This window comes from Lithobates pipiens, unplaced genomic scaffold, assembly GCF_037356315.1.
Source record: "Lithobates pipiens isolate NorthernLeopardFrog02 unplaced genomic scaffold, aLitPip1_a1.2 Scaffold_23, whole genome shotgun sequence".
NCBI lineage: Eukaryota > Metazoa > Chordata > Amphibia > Anura > Ranidae > Lithobates > Lithobates pipiens.
The window spans coordinates 281,643,226-281,666,319 of record NW_027507785.1 but is presented as its reverse complement, the minus strand read 5'-3'; the positions used below and the strand labels follow the sequence as shown (position 1 = coordinate 281,666,319).

The 23,094-nt window shown below is 43.7% G+C and overlaps 1 protein-coding gene across 1 annotated transcript in view; it reads right to left on the bottom strand.

The window, feature by feature from the left end:
* Positions 1–16,366, bottom strand: part of TTC39A (tetratricopeptide repeat domain 39A) — a 118,140-nt gene extending 101,774 nt beyond the window's left edge. The window contains exon 1 of the mRNA XM_077450259.1: positions 16,049–16,366. Coding sequence (XP_077306385.1) covers positions 16,049–16,071 — 23 coding nt within the window. The 5' untranslated portion in view covers positions 16,072–16,366. The remainder of the gene's footprint in view (positions 1–16,048) is intronic.
* Between the last annotated feature and the right edge of the window lie 6,728 nt (positions 16,367–23,094).

Below are 23,094 nucleotides of genomic sequence, written 5' to 3'. Positions count from 1 at the left end.
AGCAGTACCTATTATTATGAGATCTAATGCCGCGTACACACAATCGGACTATCCGGCGGACGAGCCGCCGGACTTTGCAGCTGAGGTCCGCCAGACTTTCCGAACGAGCGGAACTGCCCACACACAACCGGACTTTTCCGGCGGACTAGGTCTGGCGGAAATACCCGCCGGACTATGGTGGGAGTCTGCTGGACTTTTGAAATGAATGGACTTGCCCACACACGGAGAAAAGTCAGTTCATTTTGAACATGGCTCCAGGTAGACGGGACTATCGAAAGAAGTCAATGTCGCCACCTCCATCGGCGAGATTGACACCTCGCTGGCCCCGTCACCTGGTATGGATTTAAAGGGGAACCCCTACGCCAAAAAAACGGCGTGGGGGTCCCCCCAAAGTCCATAGCAGACCCCTATCGTACATCGTACCCCATACTCATTCACATAGGGTGGGGGGCCGGGATCTGGGGGCCCCCTTATTAAAGAGGGCTCCCGGATTCCGATAAGCCCCCTCCCGCAGACCCCGACAACCAATGTCCAGGGTTGTCGGGAAGAGGCCCTTGTCCTCATCAACATGGGGACAAGGTGCTTTGGGGTGGGGGGGCCGCAGGGCTCCCCCTTCCCTAAAGCACCGCCCCATGTTGAGGGCACGCAGCCTGGTACGGCTCAGGAGGGGGGCGCTTGCTCGTCCCCACCCCTTTCCTGACTGGCCGGGCTGCATGCACGGATAAGGGTCTGCTATGGACTTTGGGGGGACCCCCATGCCGTTTTTTCAGCATAGGGCTTCCCCTTTAAATCCATACCAGGTGACGGGGCTAGCGAGGTGTCAATCTCGCCGATGGAGGTGGCAACATTGACTTCCTTCGCTAGTCCCCGTCTACCTAGAGTCACGTTCAAAATGAACAGACTTTACTCGTGTGTGGGTAAGTCTGTTCATTTCAAAAATCCGGCGGACTAGCACACAGACTTGGCAGTCCGGTGGACAATTTTGAGTCAAAACTTCTTTCTAAGTCCGCCGGACTTTTGGAAAGAAAAAGTCCACCGGAGCCCACACACAGGCGACACCAGAGTCCGCCCGACCAAGTCCGCTGGATAGTCCGATCGTATGTACGTGGCATTACTGGTAGCCAAGGTTCATGTGGTGTGGGCTGCCTAGGCTATAGGACACATTAAGCAGCACAAAATCATATATATATTTTTTATTAATGGCAAAAAAAAGGTACTTTTTACTTAAAATAACAATATGATCTAGTAGTACTGACATGTTTTCTACTATTTTACGTAAAGTGTGGACATAATAAGTCAACTCTAAGCATGATTTGAAAATATGTATTTTTTTTACTGTAATCTTCTGAGATGAAAGTAACGAATGACCTCAGTGTGCTTTTATCATGAGATGTACTTATACCCTTATTACTCCTCTGAGCGCCCACGTACTCCCACTACACAGCACAGGGATATTAGCTGTTACCAGGACAGCAACAAGCATATGTTATTAATGAGCCAGAGATAAAGGACATTATCAGTGCTCATTTATGCCATGTCCTCCATCAAAACAGAATACTGGAGTTTATAATGGAAGCGCACTGGAACAACTCTGCTTAATCAAAGAAAATATACTGTCAGTTTAAATGATCTGCTAATACAAACGGAGTTGGGCGAGAGATAATAACACATTTTCCATGAAAATACTGATATAATTATCCTGATAACAGGCAGTTACATTTTCAGGCTGATATGATTTTAAGAGCAATTTCCATTAACAAGCAATTGTTAATAAAAAGATTTTCTTGATTCAAGTTTTATTGAAGCCACTACTAGAATACTTCAAGAATAACTAAACCCTAGATCATTCCAAAGTTTGTGTGTAGAGATAGATTGTTATGGAACATCTACCCTCAGGAGGCACCGTCCCCAATACGATAAATACTAGAACACAAAAATGTGTGGGACTTCAGATGTACCCCCTTGGGTTATAAAAAATTCTTGCCTTGGGGTTAATTAGCTGTTAATGAGTTGCTATACTTACCTTTTCATACTTTGAAGGCCACGTGATTCTTCTTCTGGCCTGTGGCGGCTTCGCTGTCATGCAACCGAATGATGATATGGCGCTAGCTCATCCACAGGTTCAAACTGTTGAGCAGACTGAATGTGCAGGCTTTAGCACATCCGTCAGAAGTTCAAAATCGGAGCGATGAGCCCAGGGGTGACAACTTTACTCCTCCTTTGATGCACAGAAAGCAAGCGTTGTCACAGTACCGGGACAGACTGGTACAGCGTCCAGGGCAAGGATGAAGTCTTCCACTCCTAATAATGCATGCTGCAAAATATGGTATAATTTGTGCGTTTTGGCCCTATATGCGCTCATGCAGACTCCCTTTTATTTGGTTTTGTGCGTGAGGGCCATGGAAGCACTGCCTGTATTTTTAGTTTAAATTACTATAAAGAAAACAAATAAGAATTTGTGTAATTACTAATGTTTTTTTCTTTCTGATTCATATTTCTGGGATGAAGTCGTTTTTATAAACAGGAATACAGAAAGCCCTATTTGGGAAATAAACTAGATTGAGCATAATAAGAAAAAGATCTTCTGGGTATAAGTGCTGTTGGCTACTCTAGTTTAATAGCAACAATTAGGTCAGGTAAATTGAATTAAGATTGAGACTTTGCAATATTATTTGTTTTTTACTATTTAGTTTTAACTAGCTGACTACTAGGTTTTGGGTCTGTCATGCATGTTGCTAACACTGTATTTTAATTACTTTCCATTTCCATTGCCCATTTCTAACATGGCGGACGTGATTTGTTGTGTTGTAAGCTGTTGAGGTGTACCTTTTTTTTTTTTTTTTTTTAATTTAATTACTCTTTATTGAATTTTTTTTTTCCTTGATATAACATAGACATAGTTACAAAAAATTGACATATAAAACCACAAAAAAAATACAAATTCTACCATCGTAAAATTTACCAAAATACTCAGGTATAACCATGTAATAACATACTAATTATCCCTACCCCGCATGCTAAGCCACCCCCCCCCCCCAATACCCTATTCTTAAGAACACGTGTTGCTGACACCGGCCTGACCACTTCAGGCTGACTGGCGGGCGAATGGCAGATCACTTCGGGAGCAGCAATAAAGAGCGCCAAAGAGTCCTCAACCTACGCCAAGCCCAAACCAAGTAAGTACTCACTAAGTCTTGTCATCCTCTGTCTCATCCAGGGGGTAGCCAATATCCCTCAACCATGGGTTCCAAAGCGCCCTAAATTTTTTTATATTATTTTGTCTAACAAACATTGTTCGTTCACACCAAATTGTGGAGTTTATGGCGTTTACCCATGCTTGTAATGCTGGGGGGCTTTTTGCCTGCCAGTTCATCGCAATTAGTCGCCTGGCTTGGTATAAGCACCTCAGTATAGATATCTTTGTTACCGCAGATACTCTACCCCCTTCCATAATCCCTAGTAGACAAGTCTTAGCTTCTGGTTTTAGGGCGGCGTTAAAAATCCTATTAATTCTATATACAATTTCTATCCAGTACTGATATAATTTTGGGCATTTCCATACCATATGGAGAAGATCCCCTAATGCCCCACATCTGGGGCAGTTGCCATTAGATTTTCTATTTATTTTCCACATTTTCTTAGGGGTGTAGTATGCCCTATATATAAAGAGCTTATGGGACATACGCTGTGATGGAGAAATAGATACCAGGTTCCCCTGTGCTAAGGTCTCGTCCCATTGCTCTTGCTTAAGTGGTCCCAGATCTACCGCCCATCCCCTTCTACTCTTATCGGGTCCCTCTCCTTTCAACACTTTATCCTTGAGCTTGAGGTGTACCTTTAAGTGTCTTTTACTATCCATGTATACCTGAGTAAATTTTTTTACATTGCAGCTTCAGTAAAAAGGTTGTCCTGTATGTTGGTGCTAAAATTGGATAATAATGATAGTGTATGTGGAGAGTATGGCGAGCAGCCATCCTGTAAACTACATGCAGCATTTTTAGTACTGAGTCACATTAGATAATGGAAGAACCTCATTCATTCTTGTGTTGTACCACAGGAGCTCTACAGACCAGAGAAACCCCATTCTGGGGTTAACGCATTTGATCACAGCCAGCCACTTGACCAACGATCTTGAAGAACCCAGTGGTAAAACCCAGCCAAAACCTGAATATATTATCTAGGTGTGCTCTTCTCAAGTTTAGTTTCATAGTCATTAGACCTGCGATTGCCACAATGATGACACAAGGACATCCATGAATGGTCACTTCAGGACACACACTGAGTTGGTAAGCTGCAATATAATAAATGTTTGCTTTTGGGTTTAATAGCGCTTTAAAGTCCATTTAGAACTACATGCCCATCCATAAATACTCTATACACAGGGTGAAAACATTGTTATGTGAATTCACTACAGAATAAACATCATTGTCACCCTGTTACAGAAAGTGAAAAAGTATCTATTGGCAGGCATAACAGGAAATACAACTATGTTACAGAAGAGACTCAGAACAACAAAAATGTCTGCATGACTGGTAGTGCAGAACTACAGCATATATATCATTTTGACTTTTACCCATAGTTCCACAATGAATTGAAAAAAAAAAAACTGTAAATTATATTCTGCAACAAGGACACTTCCAGGGACACAACTTCAAAGTTAGGGACTGTCCCTGGTAACCAAGGACAGCTGACAAATAAGAACTCGGGCCATCAAACAGTACTATTTTAGTTCTCCAACCTTTAATTAAAGGATTCTTTAAAGTGGAACTACACTGCATCTGACCACCGTAAACAAAAAATGCTGTTTAATTCATTTTTAATATTCACCCGTCTATTTATGTTTCTATGCTTTATTTGGTTGAGAAATCACCTTAAAGCGGTAGTAAACCCGCAAATTTTTTTTTTTAAACCTGCAAAGCAAAAGGCATAATGAGCTAGTATGCACCGCATACTAGCTCATTATGAAATACTTACCTTAGAACGAGGCCCCGACATCTGGCCCGATCCACGCCGAGGGAGCTGACATGCTCCCTCTGCGTTTCTTCCAGGTATCGCGGCTCCGGCGCTGTGAGTGGCCGGAGCCACGATATCGTCACTCCCGCGCATGCGCGCGGGAGATTTCATTCCGGCCGGCCGGCCACTGCCGGATTTTCAGGCCGAGAATCCCCTTGTGCGCATGCGCCGCTGCGTACAGGTTTAGGAGATATATTTTTTACCTACAGGTAAGCCTTATTATAGGCTTTCCTGTAGGTAAAAGTTAAAAAATTCGAGTATACAACCACTTTAAAGAGGAAGTAAAGGCACTAAAAAAAAAATGCAACCTGCAAGGCAAAGGCTTACCTGAGAACAAAACCCCCGAAGCGGTCCTCCTCCTTTATCTTCACCGCTGCTATGTATCCTGGAGTGACTTCCGGGTCTTGCTGCTCCGGCGCTGTTATTCGCCGGAGCCACAATGACGTCACTACCGTGTATGCGCACGGGAGCTGACACGTGCGGCATATCGGCGTGATCTGCAGCGCACTCAGTGCGCTGCACTCCGCTGTCTTACGGCACATGCGCTGTAGACAGTGGTGCCTGTCTATTTGTAAATATCTCCTAAACCGTGTAGGTTTAGGAGATATTTCTTGGACCTACAGGTAAGCCTTAATCTAGGCTTACCTGTAGGTCAAAGTGGTTTGTAAGGGTTTACAACCACTTTAACACCCAAAGCAACAGCAAAATGCCCCCTCCATGACCTGTGAACTACTTCGGCATTGGTCTTTGTGTACATTCTGTGCCCCCTCCTGTGTACCAAAGGCCTCTTCTTCTTACCCCTTGTAATGGATCTGCCTGCAATGTCCCTACAATTCCTCTGAAAAGCCATGTAAAGAGAACATTATTATTCCAGTTCAGAGGATGACATATGTGCCTTGCACATTCAGCGAGCGTGACTTTCCAGGAAAACTCTACAGGATGTAAACACTTTCCTGTACTGGGCAACATACAGCAGTGAGAACTCCATGATGGCTGAGCCTGAGGTCTCTGTCCTCCTATTTCACAATCTGATGGGGAAGGCGATGAGGTTTTATGTTTGTAACGCTAGTTACTCTTTAATCCCTATCGCCTCATCTTAAAAATTCCACTCATTATATTAGTTGGCATTATCTTCAGGAAAAAAACAATTACAATGGAAACAACAAAGCAGTTACTACAATGTTTTGTGGGATAACTCGCTTTACTTAAGGTGATTGTAAAGAATCACCTTGTAAAACAATCCATTCAGTTTAAAATAGAAATGAAAGACAAACCATTTGTGTATAGATATAAAATTACATTATAAATACCTTTTTTCCCTTTTTTATAGGTGATCACATTCCCTCTGTTCTCAGCTGCATAAGAGCTGGGGGAAGGAGAAGCAGCACTGAGCTTCACAGTGAATAGCTGTACAGTGGGGGCGTGTCAGGACAGGTCAGATCATTGGAGGAGAGCAGGCTGATTTCCCAGCATAGCTAGAGAACTGACCACATTGTGCTCTCCTGCTTTGTGTGGTCAGTTTTTAACCTCCCTGGCAGTAATCCCGAGTCTGGCTCGGGATGGGATTTCAGTACCATAAGCGGTAACCCCGAGCCAGACCTCGGGATTGCATCGCTGGATACATGGAGAGTTACCTACCTTGTCCCCTGGATCCAGCGATGTCCTCCACGCTGTGTGATCGAGCTGTCCTCCGCTCGATTCACACAGTGCCCGAGTGCCACGAGCTCCACTCCCAGTGACGTTACGGCGCACGGGAGCGGAGATCAGCGCCAAATTCAAAAAAGTAAAAACACACAATACACATACAGAATTGTAATCTTACAGATTACAGTACTGTATAAAAAAATTACACAGCCCCTTTGTCCCTAGTGGTCTGTCCAGTGCCCTGCATGCACTTTTATATTATAAATACTGTTTTTTCTGCCTGGAATTTGGAGATTGCCCATAGCAACCAAAAACTGTCCCTTTATGTCAAAAGTGATTTTAGACCAACTAGAAAACAGTGATAATAAATTAGAATCACTTGCAGAATTGAGCGATAGCGATTTGTGGGGAAATCCGTCATCAAACACTAAATCTAATGACAGCGACAATTCTGCAAATGAGCACATTTTTGGATTTGATTACATTATTGAATAATTTTTATTATTATTTATTATATTATAAATTTTATTATACCCGGGATGTCTGCTAGACTCTGGTTTGAACAGATTTAAGAGAGTTATTCCTAAGAATTGCAGGCCTACAATATAAAACGCCAAATTTCCATGCAAAATAATTGTACCGCTTTCAGCACCTAAAATCAGAACTAATCATACCGCCAGGGAGGTTAATAGGAAAGCAATGGGGCTAGTAGGGACACCAGGGCTTTCACACAAAGGAAGCAATACAAAGAGAATAGGATACTTTCTCATACAAGTACTTGATACCAGAGACACATGTCTGGAATATGAAGTGTTGAGGTAACAATCGCTTTAAGACTCCATTCACACTAGTTTGACTTCAAAGTCACACAATTTCCAGTGCTACTTTGATGAAACGTTTGACTTTTGATGTGCTCTGGTCCAGTCACATGATTCCCTATGTTAGCCGGGGAGAGGAGAAAATGCTTGACAAAAGCTGGAAAGTGGTGACATCACCCATAGGTTCCTATTGCCCATCCGTTATTGTCGCTCCCTCCTTTCCCCTACCACCGCCACTGACTAACACAGGGAAGATGGAACACATGACCAAAGTAAATCAAGCATTCAGTAAAGGGAAAATAATTACTTGATCCCGTGCTGATTCTGTAAGCCATGTATTGTAAAAACGTAGATGAGAACCTTCTTCAGAACCATGAAGATGGGTGGTGTATGGGTCTTCCAGCATGACAATGACCCAAAACATACCGTCATGGTAACAAAGGAGTGGCTCAAGAAGAAGCACATTAAGGTCATGGAGTGGTCTAGCCAGTCTCCGGACCTTAATCCTATAGAAAGCTATAGAGGGATCTGAAAGATCTGTAAAGAAGAGTGGATCAAAATCCCTCCTGAGATGTCTGCAAACCTGGTCACCAACTACAAGAAACATCTTACCTCTGTGCTTGCCAACAAGGGTTCCTCCACCAAGTACGTCGTGTTTTGCTTGGGGATCACATACTTATTTTACTCACTGAACTGCAACTAAATGTATAACATTTGTATCGCGTTGTATCGTGTTTTTCTGGATTTTTGGTTGCTATTCTGTCTCTATCAATTAAAATACACCTAAGATAAAAATTATAGACCCTTCATTTCTTTCTAAGTGGACACAACTTACAAAATCTGCAGGGGATCAAATAATTATTTTCCCCACTGTATACATCTTTCTTGCACAAGTTAGTCAGAATGGGTGTTAGGAGGACGGAGGAAGCATTTTAAAGACTAGTTATGTTTAGCTTGGAATTCTACTGGAATTCTACTTTAACCAACATATCCATCGCTGCCTACTTCCAAAAGTAGGGCGCACACAAGCACACCCCCCCAGAAGGCGGTCAGCAAGTCCCAGCCAAAGATTCAAAGTTGGCACCTGCTGATCTGCTGTGTAAATTTACAGCCGAAATCTTGTCGGCATTCTACACAGAGAGCGATCTGTCAGTTTCTCATCCCTGCAAAGCAGCAATGAGAAACTGAGAGATCATTTACAAAAAGCAGCACACTTTAAACATGTTATACATAGTTAGGCACATATGTAACCCCTAGATCACCCTAGGTGTCCCAGCCAGTGTCATTACTACAGTGACAGTGCATATTTTTAGCACTGATCACTGTATTAGCGACACTGGTGATATCAGTGTCAGTTAGTTCCCCCAGCGTCAGTTAGTGTCAGGTTTCCCGCCTCAATATAACAGTCCCATTATAAGTCATTGATTATCGTCATTAGTAATATAAAAGAAAACGTATTCCAGTATATATATATATATATATACTATATATATACCATAGTTTGTAGGCGCAAACCAATTAAAATACACTTATTGGGATTTTTTTTTATCAAAAACCATGTAGCAGCATACATTTTGTCCAAAATTTATAATAAATTATATATATATATATATATATATATATATATATATATATATATATATCATTTTTTTTCAAAATTTTCGGTGTTTTTCATTTATATCACAAAAAATAAAAAATAAACCCCAGTGGTGATCAAATACCACCTAAAGAAAGCTCTATTTCTGTGACAACAATTATCTAAATTTCATTTGGGTACAGCATTGTATGACCGCACAATCGTCAGTTAAAGTAGCGCAGTGCCAAATAGCAAACAATGGCCTTGTCATGAAGAGAGTAAAACCTTCCGGGTTTTAGAAGAGGTTTAGGCCACAACCCCACATCAGCAATAACACTATGGAAATAAAATCCTGAAAAGTCGCAACATTTATGCATTGGAAAATAGGGATCTTTGCCAGAACACCATGGTATAGTGATAATCTTGTCTGTTATTTACGTAGGGAAAGAGGCATCGCAAGTCGACATTTCAGGACCTTATATAATCCCTTTTTCAAGACAGAGTGATGCATTACTTTGTCTTGAGAAGGGGAGCTGGCGAAATCTCAAAACGCTATTATTTTATATGAAAATATACCAGGGTATGCTGGTGAAGATACCTATTTATCTATGAATGTATGGTGGCACCATCCAACAATTCACTTCAGCACCCTACTTGAACTGTGGGCAAGCCAGTAAGGTATCCAATACATATACGACAACTTCTCACTAAATTTGGCCACACACACACATTACATCCTGAATGTGGAACCTTCTTTAGGTATACTCATTGCTATGCAGATCCTTCTCAAAAACCTGTTCAATTCATATCCAATAGACCAGCCTTTCTCAACCTCTTTACTAGAAATCATTTTCAGGTCCCTGTTACAAGAACTGCCACGCATTGGCGGTCAGAGGGAGAAATTCCATCTTTATAGGCATTTAAAACGATCATTGGTATCAGCAGAAATTTTTATCTGAGAGACAAATGAAAAGGTTCCACCAGCATCAACCTTTTGATCTTGCCAAGTGACACCAGTCGTAGGACTATACGGAGAGCAGGGCCGTTTTTAAGGCAAGGTAAAAGGGGCAGCTGCCCTGGGCCCTGTCATGGTTGTGGTGCCCAAAGCAGCTGCCTCATACCTGCCAACTTTTCTAGTTTAAATTCCCTCGTCCCTTGAGGTTTTAGTCCTGTGCTGTGTCCCAATATCTCAGTGTGAAGTGCTGCTAATAATGCTGCCCAGCTCTGCCCTATTGTTGTGTACAGATGACTCACCTGCAGACCCTGTGTTTACTTATAAATTACCGGCATTCATATGTAAATAGCGGTGGCATTCATATGTAAATAGCGGTGGCCGGTGGCATTGATATGTATACCTTGCCCCCCTGAGGTCATATCCACAGTAATCTCTAACAACCAATCAACAAGCAAAAATCATTCAGAAATCATGTGCTGTAACCTCTAGCAACTAATAAGTGAGCCTTAATGTGTGACATAACCTCTAGCAACCAGTCAGTGAGCAGTAATGATATACTGTAATCTCTGGCAACCAATCGCAATAGCTGCGTGATCTAATTCAGTAAACTGATTTTGAGTCTAGCTGTTATTTATTGTATGTCTCATGGCAGGTGGAGAGCAAAACAGCATGGGGGAAAAGAAAAGAACTGAAAAGAAAAGTTTTACCCAGGGTCCAATCAATATTAAAGACAGCCCTGATGGGCAGCATCAGAAAGGAAGTGAATCCACTATTGCTTGATGCTCAAGAAACCTCTTGAGGAACCCTAGGTTCCATAGATCTAGGTTAAGAATGACTGCAGTAGACACTCACATGGCAGTTGATGGTCATCCAAGGGCAATTGTTTAACTAGAATGCTTAGCTTTGTTACCTTCCTAGTTATTTTTATAACATGACTCTGGAAAAAGGGAGTCTTTTATTCAAGGCTAGAAACCTTGCAGTACTGGAGTCACTGGTTTATACACCAACCATGATACTACATGCATGGAGTTTGCATGTTCTCCCTGTGCTTGCAAGGATTTTCTCCCACACTCCAAAGACATGCTGGTAGGTTAATTGGCCCCTGTCTAAATTGGCCCTAGTAAGTGTATCTATGCATGTGTTGTAACGACCTTAGATTGCAAGCTGTGCGCATGACGTTGGTTTACTGGAAACTTTTGGCCCAAGGGGCAAGTACAACCCAGAGACCCATGGTGCAGTGACTCGGCCTCCTTCCTGTTTTCCCTCTTCCCTGCCTCCTCCCAACCCCCATCTCAGGCTGGACCTCCAGTGGGGCACGGACTCAGCCTCTGCTCAGATACAACGTACACCATCCATGCTGGGGGGGGGCTGCCTGTGCTCTGTCCTCGTCCCCATCCCACACTCGGTAGGACACCGGAGTGGAATTTCTACTTCTCTTCACCAGGAAGCCTTTAGTCATGTCTGCGGCGGAAGTGGTGCAGCCTTTTTACGGGTCATCAAAGCAGCCCCTCGGCCCAGTCCACCACTGGCATTTGAGGTAGGGAACATAGATTGTAAGCTTTTACTTGAAGGCAGCGATTGATGTGGATATACAATATACAGTATCTCACAAAAGTGAGTACACTGAAGAAACAAAACTTTGCTACAATGTAAAGTGATACTGATGAAGTCACCATCGTAGACTCCTCCCAAGGACCCTCCCCTAGGGAGGAGCCTACGACCGTGACGTCATCACGTTTTTCCTCACAGGAGGTGGATGGACGAATTACACAGAAAGTGAACAGAAGTCTCTGGAGATGCTGCGGTTTCGTTTTTAACCAACTATCAGTTTTAAACGGCTTCTACTTTGTAAGTGCAAATTTATTTGCTTTATTAAATCCGTTTTTATTCAGTATCAAGCTATGGGAGCCTTTTTTTATGTTTTTTGAGTACCATTGGCCCCAGCTACAGCTCCAGACAGCCTTTTAATGGTCCTGGGGAGACCTAACCATTCCCTGTGCTTGGTGGGATCACTGATTAGTGGTCACGGCGATCTGGTAAGCAGATTGCTTTCTTCCCTGGGTGTGGAGTTTGGATGCACTTATATGAAGGATCTCTACACAGATTTTGCCATTGCAAACTACCACTCTTATATGGATGGGTGTCCATTGTTTGATATATGGACTTAAATCCCAATGGGACTCTGCCTAATGCCGCGTACACACGATCAGACTTTCCGGCGGACTTGGTCCAGCGGACCAGAGTCCGTCGGACAATTCGATCGTGTGTGGGCTCCAGCGGACTTTTTCTTCCCAAAAGTCCGGCGGACCTAGAAATAAGACTGGCTTCAAATTTGTCCGCTGGACTCGGCTTTTAGCGGACGATCCATTCGTCTGTGTGCTAGTCCGGCGGACTAAAACCGACGCTAGGGCAGCTATTGGCTACTGGCTATGAACTTCCTTATTCTACGTCATCATGTTCGAATCCATCTGACTTTTGGAGTGATCGTGTGTGGCCAAGTCCATTCGTTTGAAAGTCCGGCGGACCTCAGCTGCAAAGTCCGTCGGATTGTCCGCCGTACCAAGTCCGTCAAAAAGTCCGGTTGTGTGTACGCAACATTCGTTTTCTTTTCACTTGGAATTTTTTCAATGGAATTTTGTTTTAGTTTTTTACATCACTTGTTTAGTTGATCACTAATTTTACTAGCGCTGCATTTACTTTCTATATTTTACCTGTTTGAAGTTTTTGTATTAGACTTTAAAGTGCTAGCAGCTGTATATTGTTTATTAACATTCCACATTTATTTCAAATTAATTCTCACATATTTTCAAGCGCTACGTTGGCCTTAGGGCCTCTTTTTTTCTATAAAGAGAAGTGTGTTTTGCCTATAGTAAAGCATGGTTGTGGGACTGTCATGGTCTGGGGCTGAATGAGTGCTTCCGGCACTGGGGAGCTACAGTTCACTGAGGGAACCATGAATGCCAACATGTACTGTGACATACTGAAGCAAAGCATGATTCCCTCCCTTCAGAGACTGGGCCGCAGGGCAGTATTCCAACATGATAACGACCCCACACATACCTCCAAGACAACCACTGCCTTGCTAAAGAAGCTGAGGGTAAAGGTGATGGACTGGCCATGCATGTCTCCAGACCTAAACCCTATTGAGCATCTGTGGGGCATCCTCAAACGGAAAGTGGAGGAGTGCAAGGTCTCCAACATCCACCAGGTCCGTGATGTCATCTTGGAGGAGTGGAAGAGGACTCCAGTGGGAACCTGTGAAGCTCTGGTGAACTCCATGCCCAAGAGGGTTAAGGCAGTGCTAGAAAATAATAGTGGCCACTCAAAATATTGACACTTTGGGCCCAATTTGGCCTTTTTCACTTAGGGGTGTACTCACTTTTGTTGCCAGCAGTTTAGACTTTAAAGAGGTTGTAAAGCTTTGTTTTTTATTTTCTAAATAGGTTCCTTTAAGCTAGTGCATTGTTGGTTCACTTACCTTTTCCTTCGATTTCCATTCTAAATGTTTTTTTTATTTGTCTGAATTTCTCACTTCCTGATTCTCCTCAATAAACTTCACACCATCATCCGAGCGGTGTTTAGTCAGCCAGAACAGCTCACTGAGGAGGAACAGGAAGTGAGAAATTCAGACAAAGAAAACTAAGAAAAAAAACATTTAGAAGGGAAATCGAAGGAAAAGGTAAGTGAACCAACAATGCACTAGCTTAAAGGAACCTATTTAGAAAATAAAAAATTAACCTTTACAACCAATTTAATAGCTGTGTATTGAGTTATTTTGAGGGGACAGCAAATATACACCGTTATACAAGCTGTACACTCACTACTTTACATTGTAACAAAGTGTCATTTCTTCAGTGTTGTCACACGAAAAGATAGAATAAAACAATTACAAAAATGTGAGGGGTGTACTCACTTTTGTGAGATACCGTATATGTAAAGTAAAACATAAATTGTCAGCACTATACAAATACTTGCGATAAATAATAAAAATAAAACAGTTGTGCCCCTTCCATGAACAAGCATGGTGCCAGCAAAATCAGATAACGTCAGTAGATCTTCAGTGAACAATTGGATCAAGTCACATCTGATGACAACTAATATGCATCTTATTCCCTATTATATCCTGATAGTTTTTTTCACTCCTTTTAGATCCAGGTACCTGGGGACATTTCTGGTTCCCTAACATCTACATTTTCCAGACATAAGCATTAAGATAAGAGAGTTTTCTGTTCCTTCCCTTCGGGGCTTAACCACACACCGGCTCATAATCACTTGTCGACAACCTAATTCAGTGTACTGCAGTTGTCACGAAGGGTTATTTTGACAAAATGAATTTTTTTGTTCCATGGATGAAAAATATGTATCCATTGAGTCAGAATCATTTGCAGCGTACATCATAAGGCAAGGTTCACGCTTGAAGAACGTTGGCTCCCTTTAGCGTTTTTAAAGCGTTTCTGTGCGCTTTTACTAAATTTTTTGCATGTTTTCAGACATAATTGTCCTCGTTCAGGACAATAAACAGTATATTTACTACAAGGAGGAGATTGGCTGCTAACACAAAAACAAGCGTTAGGCATATTTTTCAGGTGCCCCCCACTTTACGCCTATGGGGCTATAAACGCGTGATCCTGTCCCAAAGACGCGCTTGTACTTCAAGTGACAGCACATCGCTCAGATGTAAAAGGGCTCCATGCGATAAAACACATTTTACTGTTGCGTATTGACGCATAAAAACACGTGACAAATTGCTCAGGTGTCTAAATCGGTTTGGTCGTAATGGCTCAACCTTTATTAGGCCAATAAAACATAGATTTACTAAGAGGAGGAGATTGGCTGCTAAAACGAAAACGCGCGTAATGCCCTGTACACACGGTCGGAAATTCAGATGGAAAAGGTCCGATCGGATTATACTGTCGGAAAATCCGATCGTGTGTGGGCTCTTTCGGACTTTTTACGTTGGAAATTCCGACGGAAAAAATTTGAGAGCAGGATCTAAAATTTTCCAACAAAAAAATCAGATCTGACTTTTTCTGATCGTTTGTAGAGAATTCCGACAGGCAAAGTTCCACGCATGCTCAGATCAAATTATGAGACCAAAGCTATTGGCTACTAGCCTCTACATAGTCCCGTTGTCCCGTTTTCCGACAACTTTTTCCGACCGTGTGTATGCAACACCAGTTTCGGACAAAATCCGTCGGAAAAAATCAGACGGATTTTGCGGTTGGAATGTCCGACTGTGTGTACAAGGCATTACACACATTTTTCAGGTGCCCTCCCCACTTTATGTCTGTGTGGATATAAATGTGTGATTCTGTCCCAACAATGTGCTTGTACTTCAAGTGACAGCACATCGATCTGATCTGAATGACGCAATAAAACACATTTTACTGTTGCGCATTGACGCACTTCTAAAAAAAGTGACAAATTGCTCAGGTGGCTAAATCGGTTTGGTTGTAATGGCCGAACCTTTAGGCCAATAAAAAGTAGATTTACTAAGAGGAGGAGGTTGGCTGTAACACGCGTTACGCACATTTTTCAGGTGCCCCCCACTTCATGTGGCTATGAATGTGCGATCCTGTCCCAAACATGTGCTTGTACTTCAAGTGACAGCACATGGCTCAGATCTGAATGGGCCGCACACGATAAAACAAATTCTACTGTTGCACATTGACGCACTTCTAGAAACGCATAGCTAATCGCTCAGGTGCCTAAATCGGTTTGCAAGCAGAATTTTACAGCCTAATTGATTGTCGTCATCTTCAAATATGATCATGAAAAAGCGATCAGTATGGAAGCAAAAAAAGATTGATGATTGTATTCTCTGATCAGAAACAAGCAATCGGATTGCTTCAAATATAGACATTTTACCTGTAACACAGTGCTGGGGAAAAAAAAAACTCTGATTAACCCCTTCAGTGCCAGCAGGTTCTGGCAGCAAAGAGCCCCATTGGGTCAGGACTGAAGTAGGTGATCAGGTTCCCCATCCCCCCCCCCCCCCCCCCCATGTGAAGTCATAGATCAGACCATAGACGTCATACTCACCCTCCACCTGTGTCTCTGGACATGCTGCAGCTGGCAGTCAGCACAAATCTCCCCAGACCTCCGGAGCTCTCACACACACACACAGCAGCTCGGGGACAAGTGACAGTCACACAGGCTCTGGGCAGGGCTGGCTCTGCCCTCTCCCAGCTCTCTGATTGGCAGATACCTTCAGCTACACGATCCTGTAGACAGCCTTCCAGAACTGACAACGTCAGCTGTGTGCCCTTTAAATGCTGCAGAGTGCAAGCTCCTGGGATCAGAGAAGATGACTGTCTGCCTAATAATCCCCAGACATGATCAGCACTGGAGAAAGTTCTCCTCCAGGGAGGGAGAGGACTGATCTCTGCACAGCTGATGACTGTCTATAGCAGAGACTGCTCAGTGCTGCAACACCTCCTGCAACAAGTCATCAGCCTGAGCACAGATCACCAGGATCCCAGGATCTACAGAGCTCACACAGACACTGATGTGCTAAAGGAGTGCAGGAGATGTACTTATAAGTCACACAGAGACTGGGGACAATGATTTACCAAAGGAGTACAGGCTGATCGATTACCAGTAAAGCTGATCACTTACAAGTAATAGGGATATTTACTAAAGGAGTACAGGTTGATCACTTACAAAGAATAGGGACAATGATTTATTAAAGGAGTACAGGCTGATCACCTACAAGTAATGGGGATAATGATTTACTAAAGGGGTACAGGCTGATTATTTACAAGTAAGGCTGATCACTTATAAGCAATAGGGATGTTTACTAAAGGGGTACAGGCTGATCACCTGCAAGTAATGGGGACAATGAATTACTAAAGGAGTACAGGCTGATAACTTACAATTAATGAGGACAGTGATTTACTAAAGGAGTACAGGCTGATCACTTACAAGCAATAGGGATATTTACTAAAGGGGAACATGCTGATCACTTACAAGTAATGGGGACAATTATTAACTAAAGGAGTACAGGCTGATCACTTACAAGTAATGGGGACAATGATTAACTAAAGGAGTACAGGCTGATCACTTACAAGTAATGGGGATAATGATTTACGAAAGGGGTACGGGATGATCATTTACAAGTAATAGGGATATTTACTAAAGGGGTACAGGCTGATCACCTACAAGTAATAGGGGTATTTACTAAGGACTAGGGACAATGATTTATTAAAGGAGTACAGGCTGATAACTTACAATTTATGAGCACAGTGATTTACTAAAGGGGTACAGGCTGATCACTTACAAGCAATAGGGATATTTACTAAAGGGGTACATGCTGATCACTTAAAAGTAACGAGGACAATGGTTAACTAAAGGAGTACAGGCTGGTCACTTACAAGTAATGGGGATAATGATTTACCAAAGGGGTACAGGCTGATCATTTACAAGAAAGGCTGCTCACTAACAAATAATAGGGATATTTACTAAAGGGGTACAGGCTGATCACTTACAAGTATTAATAGGGACAATTATTTACTAAAGGAGTACAGGCTGATCACTTACAAGTAATGGGGACAATGATTTACTAAAGGGGTACAGGCTGATCACTTACAAGCAATAGGGATAATTCTTTACTAAAGGAGTACAGGATGATCACTTGCAAAGAATAGGGACAATGATTTTGTGTGCCCTTTAAATGCTGAAGAGTGCAAGCTCCTGGGATCAGAGAAGATGACTGTCTGCCTAATAATCCCCAGACATGATCAGCACTGGAGAAAGTTCTCCTCCAGGGAGGGAGAGGACTGATCTCTGCACAGCTGATGACTGTCTATAGCAGAGACTGCTCAGTGCTGGAACACCTCCTGCAACAAGTCATCAGCCTGAGCACATATCACCAGGATCCCAGGATCTACAGAGCTCACACAGACACTGATGTGCTAAAGGAGTGCAGGAGATGTACTTATAAGTCACACAGAGACTGGGGACAATGATTTACCAAAGGAGTACAGGCTGATCGCTTACAAGTAATAGGGATATTTACTAAAGGAGTACAGGCTGATCACTTACAAAGAATAGGGACAATGATTTACCAAAGGAGTACAGGCTGATCACATACAAGTAATGGGGACGATTTACTGAAAGAGTACAGGCTGATCTCTTACAAGTAATAGAGACACTGGGGGTTATTTACAAAAGGCAAATCCACTTTGCACTGCAAGTGTACTTGAAAGCGCATTTGGAAGTGCAGTCGCTCTAAATCTAAGGGGTAGATCTGAAATGAGGGGAAGCTCTGCTGATTTTATCATCCAATCATGTGCAAGCTAAAATGTTTTTTTTTTTTTTTCCTTGCATGTCCTCCTCGGATCTACAGCAACTTTACTTCCAAGTGCACTTTCAGTGCAAAGTGGATTTTCCTTTAGTAATTAACCCCCACTGATTTACTTAAAGCGGGAGTCCACCTGGACTCCGCGTTTTTTTTTTTTTTTAAAAGCCAGCAGCTACAAATACTGCAGCTGCTGACTTTTAAAATAGTGACACTTACCTGTCCAGCGCGCCCGCGATGTCGGCACCCGAAGCCGATCTCTAGGTCGCCTGTCGGGTCCTGCCGCCGCCATCTTGGGTATGGGAATCAGGAAATGGAGCCTTTCGGCTTCATTTCCCGGTTCCCTACTGCGCATGCGCGAATCGCGCTGCGCAATAAGGACGCTCCCCGCTGCCTCTGGGATCTGTGTTTCCCAGCAGGCAGCGGGGCACTTGCGGGAAGGGGCGGCACTTGCGGAAAGGGGCGTACGTTACGCCCCTTTCCGCAGAGAGCTATCCCGGAAGTGGGTGCAGTTACCTGGATTATCCAGGTAACTGCACCCCCCTCCCCCCTGAAAGGTGCCGATTGTGGCACCGGAGGGGGGGAGGGTTCCGATGAGCGGAGGTCCACTTTAGGGTAGACCTCCGCTTTAAAGAGTGAAGAATATGTATTTAAAAGTTACACAGACACTGGGGACAATGATTTACTAAAGAAGTACAGGCTGATCACTTACAAGTAATGGATACTGGGGGGTTCATTTACCAAAGACAAATCCACTTTGCGCTGCAGGCGCACTTTGAAGTGCAGTCACTGTAGATCTGAGGGGGACATGCAAGGAAAATAAAAAACAGCATTTTTGCACATGATAGGATGATAAAATCAGCAGAGCTTCCCCTAATTTCAGAGCTTCCCTTCTACGGCGACAGAGTGCATTTGCCTTTAGTAAATCAACTCAGAGAAAAAGAATAAAAGTTGGCACTCTGAATGAAGCCTGTCATTATAAACGGGAATACTAATTTTTATATTTTTTGTGATCAGCCTTTAGCAAATCATTGGGGGCTATTTACTAAATGCAAATACACAGTGCACTTGGAAGTGCAGTCACTGTAGATCTGAGGGGAAGATCTGAAATGAGGGGAATCTCTGCAAAAATGCTGTTTTTTATATGTCCCCCTTTGCGTCCGCAGAATTTTTTTCGGGGGGGGGGGGCGTAATTTCAAGGTCACCAATGCTCTGCCCTGTTTTGTCAACATCACGAAGGGGAGGGGCCTGAGTGGGGCGGTGCCGGTGCCACGCCAGCTGGATCTACATCTCTTTATCTCGCCCCAGGAGGTCATCATTTTAGAATTAAAATTATTGTCCACATTGTGATGTGTGCAGTGATATATGTGTAGGGCAAACATGATTTTCCTACCTAGGTGACCTAGCATATCTGTTTTTGTATGTGTGTGTGTATGGGGGAGGCCTCTAAAAAAATGTATTGTTTATGTGTCCATTTAAGCAGTTAAAACTTTGTAAAATGTATTTTTCTTTTTTTTATGACTTTATTGTTATCACATAGGGAAACCAATAGCCCCATATAAGATAGCATATAGGTGACTAGGTGGCGGGGGGAGGGGGTGGCACATCATAGCGGTTGTGGAAGTGGTCAGCCAACATTTGGATTTACATAAGTACACACACTTTTGGCTGCTATTGCAGCCAGGAGCATGGGCGTAGCATCAGGGGTCTCAGGGGTTGCAACTGTGACCCCGCCCGTAGCTCCAGGTGGCCCGCAGCTCTGTCCCCTGCTGTCATATTACATTTGATTTCCTCTACAAAATGCCAGAGCTGGAGTCCAGATCTGCCTTGTGTCCCCCAGTACCCCAGCCAATTTCTATAATTCAGTAATCAGCTGCCAGTTGTTTGCCCTCTCCCCAGTCCACACCCTTCCTCTGCTCACATTGACTGGGGACATGTCATTACTAGGATGGGGGGAGGCGAGGCCATGCCATTAACAGGTTGAGAGGGGGAAGGGACAAGGTCATGTCATTACTAAAATGGGGGGGCGGCGAAGTCATGTCATTACTAGGATGGGGGAAGGGGGGGCAAGGTCATGTGATTACTAGGATGGTTTCTACAAAATATTTTGAATTATCCTCTCATTATATACATAAATCTCTGAAATAACTCTTTAGCCACTTGGAGTATCTTGGCGCCTAAATGGAGTATCTTGGCTTGCAGTGGAAAGGGCGGGTAGTAGTGGGGGACCCCAGGACAACTTTTGCATCAGGGCCCACAAGTTTCAAGTCTCCAGAGTCTCCTCTGGCCAGTAGTTTGTTTAAAGGACATGTCTGCAGCACATTCAAAATCTGAAGCTTCAGCAAATTGTTGGGGATTCAGATTATACCCCCCCCCCCATCCTGGCACCAATTTGTCTGATCGGGTTCATCAGACCCTCCATTGTCCTCTATGGAGTGATAGACTTGTGTCCGTTTACATCCGTCTACACCCACTCATAGAGCAGAGTGTGCTGTGTGGGATCTGCCCTCAGGAGGGGATCAGCACACAGATCCCAAGCTGAGCAAGTGGATAGGAAGCAGATTCCCCCCTCGGTCCCCATGTAACCTTCTCTGTGTTTTCCCATGTCCCTTTCTGTCCCCATTTCTCTTTTTCCCTTGCACTCTGTCCCTATGTTCCCATCTATTCCTCATCTCTACAGGGCCCCCATGGTGTACATGTCAGCGGGCTATCTTATGCAAAGCAAAGCAGCAAGATTTATCTTTCATGCCTCCACTCTGTGCTGATCCAGCTCCTGCGCTTTCTGACTCCTCCCCCTAGTCTCACTGGACTCCGCCCTCTCATTTCTGGCCTTCAGTTCAGCAGAGATGGTTGGCTCTGTGCTGGACTGGAGGCATTTCTGCTGGAATTATCCATTGCAGGGCTGGAGCTTGGAGAGAGAAAAGCGGTTGTTCTGCCCTTCACCTAGGACTCGGAGAGGTGAGGAGCAGTATCAGCCTGGAGTGCAGAGCAAATGGAAGCTAGTGTGACCTGGATGTTCCCAGAATCACAGTGTGGTGCTGCATGTCACGGTGCACGCTGTGTGACCTGTGCTGAGCTGGGTAAAGGTGTGAGCGGGGCCGGCGTCAGCATCAGCTTTTCTGGAGGGACCCCGGGACTTTAGTGCCCTCCCTCTCCTGGCACCTTAAGGCAGCCACCTTTCCTCCCTCATGCTTGTGCCGGCTCTGCACCCACCCAGAATCAACCTGTCCCCTGAGGGTCCATGTGTGGACACCTTGCTCCAGAGGGGGCACAAGCCCCCCCCTTGCCCCTACCTGCGGATGCCTATTCCCATTAGATCTGCACTGTGGATTTGCCTTTAGTAAATAACCCCCAATGATTTGCTAAAGGAGTACAGGCTGATCACTTAAAAGTAAGGAGGATAATTATTTACTAAACAAGTACATGCTGATCACTTATAAGTAATGGGGACAATGATTTACTAAAGAACGATGGGGTTTATTTACTAAATCTAGAGAGTGCAAAATCAGACTCACTTCTGCAAAGAAACTGATCAGCTTCCAGATTTTATTGCCAAAGCTTAATTGAACAAGCCAAGGTTAGAAGCTGATTGGATTCTCTGCAGATGTCTGATTGATTTTGCATTTTAGCTTTAGTGATTAAACCACAATGATTTGCTAAAGGAGTACAGGCTGATCACTTACAAGTAATGAGGATAATGATTTACTAAACAAGTACAGGCTGATCACTTACAAGTAATGGGGATAAAAATTTAATCAAGGGGTACAGGCTAATCACTTACAAGCAATAGGGCTATTTACTAAAGGGGTACAGGTTGACCACTTACAAGTAATGGGGATAATAGGGTGTGACTTGTCATGCAATTTGGACCTGTCAAATCACATGACAAGTTGCACCAGTGTCTAAAACCACTTTAAAGTACTATTTTTTATTGAGGTCTATTATTCAGACATGTGGCAGACCCCTGTGACCAAGCCCCAGTTGGCAGGGCGAAACGTGTCAGCAGTGTGGCCAGAGTGGCGCTGGCTGAGGCCACGCATTTCTATCTAATGTATTAGCACTGGGCTCAGTAGAGTGGCTTCCTGCACCTTACATGTGGCTGCCCTTTCTGCCCCTCTAAAAAGTGAACCATGGCATCACTTTTTAGACGGTGGTTGCCTCCTCACCGCCTGTTTTAACTCTCAAAAGGCCGAACCACCACAGTTGAAGGAGGGTTGGACCATGGCCCTGTAACTTGAATGGGTCACATTCAGCAGCTGTACTGCCCACGGAATGTGACAGGGGCAGCATGTGTACAGCCCTGAGGGCTGCATATCCGTGCTCAGGTAGGTGATTGGGGAATGGCTCAACCACCTGCTTTGGCCTCAAGTCTGAACGAGCCCTAAGGCCTGCTTCACACCTATGGATTTTTTAGTGCGTTTGAAGATTTGCAGAAACAAATGACAGTCCATTTAACATGGTTTCCTATGGGTCACATTCACATCTGTGCATTCTATGGAAAGGGCCAGGGACTTTTTTCTGGTTTTTGGTTCCATAGACTATAGGCCGTGTATTGAAAAACGCAAAATGCGGCCGGAATATGCAAACTGCAACTTGCATAGGTGTGACTTGGGCCTAAGTGTCTGTGCTGTGCATAGCAGCAACTAATAACATTTAGATTGTAATCCTTTCAAAACAAATTACAACATGAATGTTAGAATCTGATTGGCTGATACAAGCTTCATGTTTCAGAATCGTTTAACATTAGAGGTTTGTTGTTGCGTTACAAATAAAAGTAGCCGCCATTTTT